We start from the raw sequence: 16,018 nt of genomic DNA on the forward strand, positions 1-16,018 counted from the left end.
GCCTGACAGTTATAAACAGCCGTAAGAAACTGTTACCAACGAGATTGCGACTTCGGACCGCTTCAGGTGAAAATGCCAACATTCATGGAGAAATCCAGGTACAATTAGGAATTGGAGCAGAAAAGTTCGTCCATACTGTCATAGTTGCTGACATCGAAGAGTGTTATATTAGGAATGGACGTAATGAATACGCATGGATTCCAATTGGATTTTAAGAATAAGGTAATCAAAGTTGGTAACGAAGAGGTATTTCTTCATCGACATGATGACAACACTGTGCAAGCAGTCGTTAAAGAAGATACAGTCGTGCCTGCGAGAAGTGAAATGATCATTGTAGCGCGGTTACAGGGAATTGTGGACGAAGGGACACCTGTTATGATGGAGCCTTGGGACCATGACGACGAGGTTGGCCGAGGAATCATAATTGGAAAGGAATTGGTAACTTCGGCTAAAGAAATACCTGTGAGACTTATCAATGTCAATGACTATCCAGTGACCATCAAGAAAGAGACAAAAGTAGGAACGTGTGTACCTGTGACATCGATAATCCGTCACACGACAACATCTGATAATTTCAACGACAAATTCGACCAAATGGTTGCAGTTGCCGGACAGTCTCTAAATCAGATATATATATATATATATATATATTGTTATGATTGTTTATTTTGACTTTAATCTTAGTTTATTGAGCCAATAAAAAAGAATTATAACTTATTTGTTATCAAAAGTAAAATAATCCTTATATTACCTGTGTTCGATGGATTCAAAAGATTTTCTAGTTGTCTTTTATCGGGAGAGAGAAGAAAAGATAAGAATACAAATATATTATATTACAAAGATTTACGTTTCTTTATTTTATATGAACGAATAAAACAATTATTACATTCTGTCGTTATCTTATCAATCAGCATACAAGAAAATAAATCAAATTTTTATAATAATAAGATTATAAAGCTACATACATTTATATTACGTGAAAACCAATTTTACTTAAAATTTTCTTTACTTGAAACAAGAAACAACAAAACTTTAAACTTTTGATTAGCCTAACAAAACCTCAGTTCTTAAATTTGAATGCTAATGACCATGAGTCAAACCGATCCTTCACAGATATAAAATTCAATTGTACAAACACTTATAGCTTATTTTCTTCTTGAGTTGAATGTTGGAACATACCCAGAAAAGTCCAGTCTCCTCAACGATCTGATCTCTCCTATTTGGCACCTCGGCTCCTTCTTAACGTCTCTGCAAACCTCCTGCAGACTACACAAAAAACACCTGATTCACTTCTCCAAACTCAGCTACTTATTTATGACACCAGGACCTCCTTTTGTCAACTTGATGCCGTAAGAATACTTTCACATATACTTTATAAAATGCCCACGGTAGATACAAGGACCTCTTTTAATCTACTTGTTATCTCCTTCTGCAAACTATTCACTTCTTTTCGTTACGCCGGTATCCAAACTCACGAACCACTCCCTATCTTGAGACAAACGACTGTTTCCTTTCGATGACCAAAATATAACTAACTTCTCCGGTCTCCTGATCGGCTCACAAATTCCCATTTTAAAAACGACCGTCCAATCAAAAGCTCAAATTGTGTTTACCATGATTTTGGAAAAGCCTAATTTCGGTTTCAGAGAAAAACTAAATAGCTTACTTTAAAATTGGTTTTGTCAATACATCATTTATACATATTTCAAAAGATTAGAATATGGTCATTTAATACTCGACTATACAAACAATGAAAAGATTAACTTACAGGTAAAATGTCTTCCAATTCTAAACAAAGGTTTTTTGATAATTTTGTTTGAAACGGAAAACAAATTTCTATTCTTATCTACACTAAATCTTATCTTAAATTACTATATACATTTTTGTTTATAATCATATCTTAAAATTTTATTCCGATGGATATTTTTATTTATTTTTCTTTGGTTGGGAAAGAAAAAGTATGGCAATAAATATATATATATATATATATATATATATATATATATATATATATATATGACAAGCCTATCTGAAAAATCACTGAAATTATAGTCCACGTCCACTAAGGGAAAGTGTCACAAAGAAGTCAAGGACAAATTTTGGATTTTACGAAAGCTCTGAGCGTAACAAATCCTATCTAAACGTTGGGTTTTCGAGGATGGTTTGTTAAGAGTGTTAAACTTGGTATATATTGTTTCCAGATCAGATAGTCCTTCATTAATAATTGTAAAGGTGTGAAAACTCTGAGACAATATATTCAATTATGGTAGATGTTTTAGTAATTCTTGTAGGAGAATTAACGTTCATTGTGAAACCATACCATTCGAATATATTGACCAAGGATAATTGGGTAGCACAAGGAACAGCGTAATTAATATTTAAATCACCGCATTGAATTTTTCTGCTTTTATTGGTCTAACAAATTTAACAGGAACGAATATTAACCAGAACCGTGCTAAAGTTGTCATCACTAAAATAATTTGAGGTTTCTAGTCCAACAGAACAGTTATGTTCACAACACGTATTAATCTTGGAATGCTACCTGGGGTACGCTTGTACCCCAACCTTGTTTGAAAGTTACACCAATCTGCAGTAGTAGGAACATCCTACATGTAGTTTCATCCTTCGTGACGGCACTTTAGGTGAGATGTTTGATATTGGTAAGGTTATGTTTGGGTTATTTTATTATGCTGGAGCAATGAAGATGAACGGAGTATTTACCAAAGAAATTTTTGACCAAGACTATTTCGCTAATCAATATTTCGGCAGACACTGACAAAAGCACGATTTCGATTTTTAGTAAACTGCCTCCAATTCGACGATAAAGACACAAGAGCTCAAACAAAAGAGACAAAAAAACTTATAATTATATATAATAAATAACGGAATTGCGATAAGTGTTTGAAAGATCCATAAATAATATGAAAACCCTATATGAGCCTTCAGAGTACAGGTTGCTTGGTTTCCACGGCTGACGTCCATTCAAAATGTACACACCTTCCAAATCCGACAAATATGGAATTAACCTTATAATGTGCTGTGATGCTAACACAGCTTTTGTACTTGATGCTGACTACACAACGTGACAGTCCTGTACAAGAATGTGACAATGGACAACTAGTTCACATCTATGGACACGGCGAAATTCCTTTTAGACAAGAAGATTACCATTGTTGGTACCATGAGACGAAACAAAAAAGAAATTCCTCAATTGTTTTTGGACAGGCAAATAAATCTGCTAATATTGTCCACCAAAAACTAAAAAAAGTTGTTAAAATACCTTTAACAATAATTGAAAAAGGTGACGAATCAAATACCACTGGCCTACCAGAGATCATTAGACTTTACAATTCTACTACTGTAGGAGTGGACACCTTGGACCAACTATGTCACAAATATTCTACAAAAATAGAAATATTGTGGAATACAACTCGATGATCATTTTACGTGATTCTAATGCGCCTGAAAAGGAAATTTTTGCCAACAGAAGAGCTTACCTAAAAAAACTTTGATTTAGTGAAACCTTCAATGGAAAGTCGTTTGGAATGTTTGACTTTCAGGCGTGAACTTTGCAAAACTATTTACAATGTACTAAGAATCCCAATCCAGTAGAAGTACCAACAAGACCGGTTGCTACCACAGGTAGATGTAAATTTTGACCCAGAAGCAAATACCGAAAATTCAGAGTTAGCTGTACCATGTGCAAAAAATTCATTTGTTTGCAGCACCAAAAAAAATATGCCCAACTTGTGGATAATAATATAAAATACTTTTGTATCCAAAATAAACTCTTAACATGTTATCTTCAGATTGTTTTTGTCATAAGTTCTTAAATATACACATATAAATATTATTAGGTCGATTTTATTTCAGGTACCAGTGTACCCCATGTAGCAGATTCAGTTTGGAAAATAAGTGTAGCAATCTAGGGTTAATATTTTATCCTTTACCTTTCACTTTGCCCAATAAACTCAAATCACAAACATAAACTATTTACAATTCACTGTCGTGTTATGAACATGAGTTTTATCAGAAAATGTTTGGTTTCGTTTTTATCAAAACATCCATTTTATTTTTTTATTCATGTCAATTTATCAAAAAAAATTTCAACTCTTTGAAAAACAAAGGTTCCTTCCTAGGGCTTTATATATTCTAAACTATGACATCACTGTTATTATTCTCTGTATAATTCAAATTCGAAAAACTATTATTTATTTTCAACTAAATCAAATTACAATAGTTTATACATGTATCTATCATTATCTAATATTACATATTACAAAATAGCCTCCCATCTAACTCCGCTTCTTATATTGAAAGTTCTGAAGTCCATCTGGCACAAACAATCAGAAAAATTAATTTTGAGTTACCTAATCCTACACCAACATCCTAATTGTTTCTTCTTTAGGTGTCGTCTCTAATATAGGTTGGCGATGACTTAATTAGATCAAATCTCGGGTGGTGAAAAACTGGTACATTTAAGAAATGCGTTTCTGGTCACTTCTATTCTACATTCAACTTTTTTTTCTGAGCCCAAGGTCTCATTTATGCAGCATCCTAAATCATTAGGTTCGTTATTTACTAATATGCTTATGTTTGGAGTATTCCTTCTATGTATCTCAAAATTGAAATTCATAAATTTAACGTACTTTTTTCCGTGGTGTCACGGTGTAGAGGAATACCTACTAGCGGTAGAGCCAATGATAAAATTTAGAGCGAATAAGTAAAATGTAGAGAGACGCAACCACCGATGACGGTAGTAAGAGAAAAAAATAGACATGAAGTCGAAGGGAAATCTTTTCAAAGAAGTAAAAAGATACCTTTTAGAATGCCAATAAAATTGGGAAGTGAGATGTTACTAGTTACGATCAGTTAGATAGGTTCCTAGCAATTGCTGAATATGCAAAAGGCATGGATGAAGTAAATTGGGAACTGCAAGAATTAAGAAATTACCAAAAAGAATTTAAGGTTTGCGTTTTTGTATGTTATTTCAAATTATAAGCTACGTCAAATTATTTAAAAGAAATGTTTCCAGTGTGTAATCTCATATGAAGCATCATATTAAATACTTGAGAAGAGAACCGCTTAAAACAAATGTCAGATTTGCTTTTCTTCATTGTGCATTTTCAAATGTGTTTTTCAAAATATTTTTGCGAGAAAAAGGCTTAAACCAAATTTCACACTTGTAAGATTTTCTCCAGTGTGCACTCCAAAATAAGTTTTCAAAGAACCTGCCGGAGAAAACCGCTTAAAAAAAATTTCACACACCTAACATTGTTGTCCCATGTACACTCTTAAATGTGCTTTCAAAGAACCGGAATGAGAAAACTGTTTAAAACAAATTTCACACTTTTACAATTTTTCACCAGAGTGCACTCTCAAATGCCGTTTCAAATAACGTGCCTGAGAAAATTGCTTAAAACAAATTTCACACTTGTAAGATTTTTCCCCAGAGTGTACTGTTAAATGAGATTTCAAATAACTTGCTCGAGAAAATTGCTTAAAACAAATTTCACACTTGTAAGTTTTTTCTCCAGTGTGCACTCTCAAATGTTTTTTCAAAGAACCTTTTCGAGAAAACCGCTTAAAACAAATTTCACACTCGTAAGATTTTTCTCCAGTGTGGATTCTCAAATGCTGTTTCAAATAATATGCCCGAGAAAACAGCTTAAAACAAATTTCACACTTGTAAGATTTTTCTCCAGTGTGCACTCTCGAATGTGTTTTCAAAGAACCGTCCTGAGAAAACTGCTTAAAACAAATTTCACACTTGTAAGCTTTTTCTCCAGTGTGCACTCTCAAATGTATTTTCAAAGTACGTGCGTCACTAAATCGTTTTAAACAAATTTCACACTTGTAAGCTTTTTCACCAGTGTGCACTCTCAAATGCTTTTTCAAAGAACCGTCCTGAGAAAACTGCTTAAAACAAATTTCACACTTGTAAGATTTTTCCCCAGAATGTATTGTTAAATGAGCTTTCAAAGAGCATGCATGAGAAAATTGCTTAAAACAAATTTCACACTTGTAAGATTTTTCTCCAGTGTGCACTCTCAAATGTATTTTCAAAGAATCTTCCCGAGAAAACCGCTTAAAACAAATTTCACACTCGTAAGATTTTTCTCCAGTGTGGATTCTCAAATGTGTTGTCAAAGAATATGCCTGAGAAAATAGCTTAAAACAAATTTCACACTTGTAAGCTTTTTCTCCCGTATGTACTCTCAAATGTTTTTTCAAAGTATGTGCGTCACTAAACCGTTTTAAACAAATTTCACACTCGTAAGATTTTTCTCCAGTGTGGATTCTCAAATGTGTTGTCAAAGAATATGCCTGAGAAAATAGCTTAAAACAAATTTCACACTTGTAAGATTTTTCTTGAGTGTGCACTGCCCAATGTTTTTTCATAGAAATTGCTCGAGAAAATCGCTTAAAACAAGTTTCACACTTGTAAGCTTTTTCCCCAGAGTGTACTGTTAAATGAGTTTTCAAATAACTTGCCTGAGAAAATTGCTTAAAACAAATTTCACACTTGTAAGGTTTTTCTCCAGTGTGCACTCTCAAATGTATTTTCATATAACTTTTGTAAGAAAACTGTTTAAAACAAATTTCGCACTTGTAACGTCTTTGTCCAGTCGGAACGTTCATATTTTTATTTAATGTTTTTTCTTCAGAGTGTAGACTAGTATAATTTCCCTTGTGAGATGAATCTTGAATTAGCGACTCCATAATCTCCTTTTTATATTCGTCGTGAAGATAACCTAAAATACAAACCAACTACAATATAAATATTTGAGTAGAAAGGAAGATGAATGCAAGAATCAATTTTGTTTTATTTAAAACTATCTGACCCGCCGAACTTCGCGACTTAAAATTAAATAATGTACCAAAGTTCAATAAGCTAATCTTTTGAGTCTGTTAAGTAACAGAACTCTCTGGGTAATGAAATGAATCTGGTCGATGTGTCAATGCGACTTTACCATTTCGAATATCTAACAACTGCTTCGAAAACACAATTGCACTTTGATCTTGGTGCAAAAACACTTGCATGTTACTTGTCAATTAGATCATCTTTACATGCCGCCACAAATTGGATGATGTTAGGCATGGTTTTAGTTTGTCCGCAGCAGTTAATTAAGGAATAATTAGCAGATGATGAACAGTCTGATAATAGAATCGTGGTTCTACCAAAAATGTTTTTGATTGTCACGAATCTCTTTTAAAGTTCTGTCCAGTTTCTGTAATGAATTCTTGTGGGCCAATGTACATTCATCCACAAAGATTAATTTGTATACCTGTAAAATCTTCTAATTGCTCTAATTTTGGCGATGTTTCAATCTGGTGTTTCATTATTTTGTATGTTTATTGGTAATTTCAACGAAAATTCAATGTGCAATTCGTCCACTTGCTAATAACGTTAGTTACAGTACAATGACCGCTACCATCCAGTAAATTCTACCACGTGGAGCTACCGCTCGAACATTCTGGACTGAATTGCGACGTATTGGACAGCAAGATCAGCATTTACAAAATTATAAAAACACCATGTAAAAATCAATATTTTCAGTCTGATTTTAATTTATTGTGTACGAAAATTTACAAAAGTATTAATTGTGAGTTCAGTTTTTAAAAAAGTATTTTTCCCAACAACATTCATAATTGGCGCAGAGTCAGTACGGAAGTGGAATAGTCTTTATAGATCCTCGTCACTTTTAAGTGTTTGTCCACTGTTCCAAGAACCAGCCCCAGGGAAACCGTCTGCTGAGTTCACCCGAGGGAATTAGAAGTTAGAAGCCTTCAGGAGCAAAGGAATACACATCGGCATCGTCTTTATCCTGTAAGCGATTTTTATCATTACTTAGAATTAAGAAGATTAAATTTTGAAAGAAAATTTTATTAAATAGACTCCTCTGAGTCCTTAGATTGAATCAGAGCTAGATTAGAAGATAAATTATAAACAAAGATTTGAATAGATAAACAGAAAGATTAAAATAATTTAAAAATATCTCCTCTAAGTCCTTAGATTGACTTTAGAGTCAGATTGAGAAACTTATTTAAAAACAAAATTGAATAGCTTAATAAATACTATATATTAATAAACATACAGATTAATAGATAGAAAATAAGTAGATTAAGATTGATATATTTACATATTGACTATTGAAAATTTACTATACTGATTTGACTATTGGCTATATATATATATATATATATATATATATATATATATATATATATATATATATATATATATATATATATATATATTGAAATTTTTTAAAATATGGCAGTTCCACAATTTGACGTTAAAAATTTATGCATTCTTCCAAATTTTGACGGAAATCCAAATGAATTACATGAATTTATTAAAGTTTCTACAATACTTCTAAAGCATTATTATGAAAGACTTAGTGCAGCTAATATACAAAACAAATTTTTGCTTCATGGTATTATCAGTAAATTAACAGGTAGATAGATATATCTGTATATGAATGCGAAAGTTAGGATAAAATAAAAAACTCATTAATTCAAAATTTTGGAGACCAGAAGAGACAAAAATTCGCTTACAAGGACCTAGTAAATTTAAGCCAAGGCTCAACAGAATCTTTTATGCATTTTATGAAAAGATCATGGGACTTTTAAGCTGTATTAATAATTACCTAGAATTACATAGCATAAATGCTGATATTAAAAGGAGCAAACAAGAATTTTTCCGTCAACAAGCTCTTACAACATTCTTAACAGGCCTACGAAAACCAATGAGCTCTGTTATGAGAGCAATGAGACCATGAAGTTTAGTTACGGCGATACAATACGTACAGGAAGAAAATAATGTTCGATACCTCCAAAAAAAAATCAAATAAGTCAACCTTCAACATCAGGAAGAAGCAAACATTATCAAGAACGCCGATCTCAGAGACAGCAGATGCCTGTACCTATCCAGAAACCATTGTATCAACAGCCAAATTTTGCACCTCCGCAATGGCAGCAACCAATGAGACAATTCTATCCGCAGAATCCGTATCAGCAACCACATCGGCAACAAAACTTCAACCAATTTAGACAAAATTCAAATCCTCCAGCATTCAGGACCCAGAACCAGTCAATTGTATGGGCACCCAAACCCGGACAGTCAAAACAGCCTAGACCAACACCTATGATTGTAATAACAGAAACCACGACCAGAGGCCGTCAAAATTTTACACCAAATTATCGAGCACAGCCAAAATTCACCGTATAAGAACTTTACAATATACAATGCCACGGAGATGAGCAAGAAGAAAATGCCAACTACAATGATTACTACGAACCTGAATACGACAATTGTCTACAAGATACATACGAAAATCAATCAACTGAATACGAAGAAAACGTAAATTTTCGAGAGGACCCACCAGAAGCAATCGGAACGTAATTGAACTTCATTCATTTCCCGACAAGAAGGACCCTACATCGAAATTTCTAAGCCTTCTTTACGACTTTTAATCAATACAGGATCCACAAAGTCATTTCTTAATCCAGAAATAGCTTCTTCATATTTTATAAGTTACATAAAACATGAACCCTTTGTCGTCACATCAATTTTTCAAAATTATTCCCAAAAATATTGTGCTGAAATTCCTTCATTTTCAGAATTTAATTCTGACAGCAAATTAAAATTTTATCTGTTTAAGTTTCACAAAACTTTTGATGGTCTTATTGGCCTCGACAATCTAAAACTCTTCGAAGCCCAATTAAACTTTCCCAAATCGCTTCTAGTTACAAAAGATTCTACAATCCCCATTAAATATTACGAAACAAATAAAACACAATTTTATTCCATTCATTTTTAAGCAAATTCTATTAGCCAAGTCAAAATTCCTGTCAAAGAAGAAAAAGGAACCATCATTATTCCAACCCAAAAAGTGCAAGGCGTCGTAGTACGAGAAGCCCTTACTAACGCCGAGAACCACCTCGCCTGGACCGAAATTGCCAACTTCACGTCAGACCCATTCATCTTTCTCTTATGGAACCACTCGAAAGCAAGAAAATAGACATTCAAGATTTCCATATATATTCCATGGAAACAACCTCCTGATCAGACTACAGACAAGATATCGACGACTTAATTAAAACCGAACATCTTAACGAAGAAGAAGGGGAACAAGTTCACCACCTATGCCGAAAATTCTCCGATATAATATTTCACCAACCAGACACTCCCCTCAGCTTTACTAACGAAGTTAAACACCACATCAGAACCAAGGATGAAGAGCCTGTATATACGAAATTATACCGGTATCCGTATGTGCACAAGGAAGAAGTAAAGAAACAAATCTCTTCAATGTTAGAGCAAGGGATCATTCGACTAAGCCAATCGCCATGGGCCCTCGCCCATTTGGGTCGTGGCAAAGAAACCAGATTCATCCGGTAAAATAAAGTGGAGGATAGTGGTAGACTATAGAAAGGTCAACGAGAAGACAATTGACGATCGATACAGAATTCCTCACATTAGCGATATTTTGGACAAATTGGGAAGATGTCAATATTTTACGACCCTCGACTTAGCGAGCGGATTTCACCAAATCGAGATGGCTGAAGAAGACATTCCCAAAACAGCATTTAATGTGGAAAATGGACACTATGAATATTTAAGAATGCCATTTGGACTTAAGAACGCTCCGTCCACGTTCCAACGTATGATGGACAATGTATTGAAGGGACTTCAAGGAGAAATATGCCTCATCTATATGGACTACGTAATAGTATATTCAACATCACTACAAGAACACATAGTAAATCTCACAAAAGTATTTCAACGACTAAGAGAAGCCCGACTAAAAATCCAAGTCGACAAATGTGAATTCTTAAAAAAGCAAGTTAATTTTCTGTGACACGTAGTCACATAAGAAGGCATAAAACCGAATCCAGCGAAAATTTAAGCAATAGAAAAATATCCAATACCGAAAACAGCAAAATAAATAAGAGGATTTCTTGGACTACTGTGATATTACAGGAAGTTTATTCGAGACTTCGCAAAAATCACAAAACCTCTAACAAGATGCAAAGATCGAACATACACCTGAATTCGTAGAATGCTTTGAAACGTGCAGGAAATTATTAATGAATGAGCAGTTATTACAATATCCAGATTTTTCCAAACTGCTTAACGTCACAACAGATGCCAGCAGCTTCGCTATCGGGGCAGTACTTTCCCAAGGACCAGTTGGAGTGATAAACCAATTGCCTTTGCTTCCAGGACACTAAATGAAACCGAAACCAAGTACTCCACAATAGAAAAGGAAATGTTAGCAAATGTGGCAACTAAGTATTTACGCCCCTACCTATTTGGAAGAAAATTTAAAATACTTTCAGACCACCGTCCCTTGCAATATCTATTTTCCCCAAATGAACCCAACTACAAACTAGTACGTTGGAAATTAAAATTAGAAGAATTTGACTACGAAGTAATTTACAAAAAGGGCAAAGCTGATACACATGCGGACTCACTGTCTCGAATCGAAATTCACACAAAGGAAACTAAGGACATCGATTCACAAATTAAGGAAGTCTTTGATGATTTAGTAGACATGAAAGACGATGGATGGTAGAAGAGATTGTAGAAGAAAAAGCAACAGAATTAATTCCAGAAAACATCCCAGAAGACACTGTTGAAAACGAAGATCAAAACATCCCAGAAGACACTGTCGAAAACGAAGATCAAAACATGGACGAAGACGGAAATGAAACAATACATACAGCAGTAGAAAACGCAATTCTTGGTATGCCTATTTCGGAAAAACCACTTAACTTCTACAATAACCAAATTATAGTCAAAATCTTCAACTACAATCCACGACCTCCAACAATTATACAAACCTTTCCGAATAAAAGACGTTATTATATCCAGCTATCGAAAGATTAGTTAAAAGTTAATACCATAAAAATTGTTAAGGAACACCTCAACCCGAAAAAGGAGTATAAAATTTTATTTGAAGCAGAAGAAGAAATTTTTGCAGAAATTTGCGAAATTATCAGGAAAACTTTTAAACACAACGCATACGACATTTTTATAACACATCATGGACTCCCAACAATGATAGTAGCCGATAATGGTACGGAATTTAAAAATGGAGTAATACAAGAATTTGTAGACTCTCATAAAATCTTAATCCACTATAGGACACCAGAGAATCCGCAATTTAACGGGATGATTGAGAGATTTCATTCTACATTAATCGAACATCTTCGAATCTTAAGGAACACCAAAGCAAAGCTCTCGATAAAAGAATAAATGGTATACGCTATAATTGGGTACAATAATTCCATAATTTCAGCAACGGACCCATTTACATATTAAACGGACATATCGACGCAAAATATCCATTTGACGTTGACATACAGAAAGTAACACTGAACAATTACATCCAAAATCATAGAGAGATAACAAAGGAATTATGCAAAGAAGTAAACCAGCATATACAAGAGAATAAAAATAAAGACATCTATTACGTATAAACGTAATCCCTATTACGTATAAACCAAGAACAAAAATCTATACACGAACAACAGTTACTAAAAATAAATTACTTCCGCGATATTCCGCAAAACATATAAAAACGAATAACGAAGTGACTGTAAACACATCAAAAGCTACAGTTCACAAGAAAAACATAAAACATCAACCTAAGTCAAAAACTAATTCTGAACCTTCCCCGAAGGATCACCTTGACGATGGGAAGTGAAGATCAAGGACCTGAAAGACAACCCAGGCATAATTCCCCTCAACCTGAGACAAGCAAAGATTCATACTAGTACACACGATTTTATACACTTTTTCAAACTACTATCAATAAAGGAAGAATTGGACAGAATTGAAACCCAGTACGATGCAGTGACCACAGCAATTCAAAATGGACTTAGCCATCCGTATTTTAGCAGTTTACAAAATTTCGACCAAGCTTTTAGATACCAATTAAAATCAGCTCAAGAGAAATTCTCAACAATTTATCCCTATAGCAGAACAAGAAGAGGGCTAATTAATGGACTAGGAAGCATTATCAAAGTAATTTCTGGAAATCTAGATCAAGATGACGCAGAAAAATACAACAATGCTATAGAAACCTTACAGACGAATCAGGAAAATCTTATAAATCACATTACTAAGACACAACCAAGAAATAATAGCAGAAGAAGTAAATAATATCAGCACGAATCTCAAAACATTCATTTTTGACTTCAATCATTATTTGCAAGCAAGGAATGTTCTGGACCAATTAAATTTGACCCTTCAAATTATATTTCAATTACTTAATGACCTAGAAGAAGCCATTACCTTTTCTCGTGTATAAACACTCTCCATAACAGTGTGATCAAGAAAGACGAAATAAAATGGATCATCAATAAAGTGATAGAACACCATAAGGCAGACCAGCTTGTGTACATCGAAGACGAATACATCCTAAAGTAATATGAGATCATCAAAGTAGATGCCTATTATTCAGACCGTACTATTATATTTATCCTTCATTTTCCTGTCCTACATCCTAATTCCTTTACTTATTATCATTTATTTCCTATAACTACCGCAAATTCTACTACAATCATTACTCCTGAGCCATATCTCCTCATAAACGAAAAATCTTTTCAATATTTGGAAGAAACATGTGCCCTAATCGACACAAGATATATTTGCCAGGAGGAAACAATACTAGAAGCAACGAAAACTGACGACTGTATCAAACAAATCCTGCAGATGTGCACCCAAGAAGCATCTTGCCAATACACCCCCGTCCAAACTCGAGATATTATCATACAAAGATTATGGGATGCCCACTATATAGGAATATTTCCCGAATCAACCAAAATTACAACTCGATGTTCTACAACAAAAATGTTGGACCTAAAAGAAACTTATCTCATCAATCTTCCGCCCAGATGTGAATTCAAAACCCCAATCCAGAGTTACATAAATTCAAGGACAACCATCCCAGAGGAACCGCTAATGCTTCCCAAAATTAGGACCATAGGTATTCAAACAGCGATTAAATTCAAACCATTCAAACTCTCTAAGGAAGAGAAACATCTAGAGACAATCAACCCGAAATTATGGAACCATAGCCATAACCATTTTTTGGATGACTCCTTTATATATCTTTATTACAATAATCTGCCTCTATATATGTTACAGGTATAAAATAAATAACAAAAAACTCAACTCTAGCGACGAAACCCCAGAAGACGCCAACTCAACAGTTCTGTTCGTCCCTCACAAAACTTCATCAGGGAATGGAGTAGTTACAGTACAATGATCGCTACCATCCCGTGCGTTTGCGTTTCGTCACGAAACGCAACCGTCATTTATTTTGTTATTGTCCTTACTCGACGCAATGAGTACAAAAATGATATTAATTTACATGGGTAAATTGTTGATGCGTAGTGGAATATAAATATTCCCAGCATCGCTCTGAATGGCTTGATTAAGCTTGGGTATACAGTTTACTTTAATTGATATCGATATTTAACTTTAAAAAATATAATGTTTTATTTTCGATTGGAGTCCCTTATATTTACCCGACATATTTACTGCATTATCATATCGCTGTTCCCGACAGTTAGTGATGGAGTTAATGTGGTCACTGGAGTTTTATTCTCTGAAAATTTTTATGTACATTTTTCCATTCATGATAAGCACGGGAACGCTCGTGCAACCTTGTCGACTTTATGAATATTACGTTTTTCTGTTAAATAAAATCAAAAATTAATTATAAAAATTAAAAACCTAATTTTCGGGCCCCAAAAATTACGGGCCCTAGGCACGTGCCTAGGCCTTAGTCCGCCCATGGTTCAATACCAATAATGCTTTTTATTGCTTCACCCTTTTTCAAAACACAAAAATTATTGTAGCTTCATACATAAACTACAACACCCATTGTTCCACGGAAGCTACAGTACTAATTGTTTCTCGGAAGATGGTGAATTAATAAAAGGCTCAGAACTACAGCAATAAATTAACAATGAACGACGCATGTGTGTACTTATCTTAAAACTGGTTTATTTCCATTTTTTGCGAATTTTAGGGAGTGAGATCGGTAGCACACGGGTACTCTACTTAGGTTACTTTAAATTGGCAAAAATTTAGCAATAAAACATGTAATGTAATTTGATTACATAAAATGGTATTTTCGATCTTATTCTTAATAGTACTTAGTGATAAATGAAAAAAATCATTAATATTAAATTTATTTGCATTTCTACACATTCTCTGTAAGGGATTATTTACAGTATAAGTTCGATTATGAAATTCTAAATAAAATAAGTCTTGGGATCTGGTGTCTACAGAGAGTACGGAAGTAAATCTTTTTCAAAACAGCACTAGCATCAATGCCTCCTCATATTAATTTATACATAAATGATACATCTAGCAATATTCGCCGTTCTTCAAGAATAGGCAATTTAAGTAAAGATTGCAAAACAATGTATTTAATTTCATTACAGGTATTCTCAATTTAAAAGCAATAAATCTTATGAACTTTTCTGTACTCTTTCTAATAGATCTTTGTAGCATTTATAATGAGGAGACCAAATATTGCTAACATATTCCAAAACCGATCTAATAAGGAAACAGTAAACATTTTTGAGACAATAAATATTATCAAATTCAGAGAGGCTACGTTTCATGAAACCTAAAAGTATCATGGATCTATAAGAACCGTAAGTAAAAAGGTCCTAAAGCTTACTGTAGGGTCAAAAATTACCCCAAGATCCTTAAATGTTGTGATTACCTCTAAAATATTTGGTCCAATATGGTATTCAAATGAAATCGGATGTTGGTTTCTAAAAAATCGCCTTATCTTACATTTATTTATGTTCAAATTCAAAGCATTTAAGTTACACCAATCTAATAAACTACTTAAATCATTCTGTAATAAACTAGTCATTGGAATTTTTTATAGCTCTATAAATTTTTAGATCATCAGCATAGAGAAGAATATTACTATGATAAAAACAATTTTTTATATCATTTACAAAACAATTAAAAAAC

At 33.6% G+C, this 16,018-nt stretch overlaps 1 protein-coding gene across 3 annotated transcripts in view; it reads right to left on the reverse strand.

Moving 5' to 3' along the window:
* The window catches only part of LOC140441254 (uncharacterized), a 63,143-nt gene that overhangs the window by 34,330 nt on the left and 12,795 nt on the right, over positions 1 to 16,018 (reverse strand). The window contains exon 3 of one of the 3 annotated variants that reach the window (XM_072531852.1): positions 3,971 to 6,755. The exons of the other annotated variants lie outside the window; for them this stretch is intronic. Within the exon in view, the coding sequence (XP_072387953.1) occupies positions 5,353 to 6,755 (1,403 nt within the window). The 3' untranslated portion in view covers positions 3,971 to 5,352. Of the gene's footprint in view, positions 1 to 3,970; positions 6,756 to 16,018 lie in introns of those variants that run through there. 3 annotated transcript variants of the gene reach the window in all.

This window comes from Diabrotica undecimpunctata, chromosome 5, assembly GCF_040954645.1.
Source record: "Diabrotica undecimpunctata isolate CICGRU chromosome 5, icDiaUnde3, whole genome shotgun sequence".
NCBI classification, from domain to species: domain Eukaryota; kingdom Metazoa; phylum Arthropoda; class Insecta; order Coleoptera; family Chrysomelidae; genus Diabrotica; species Diabrotica undecimpunctata.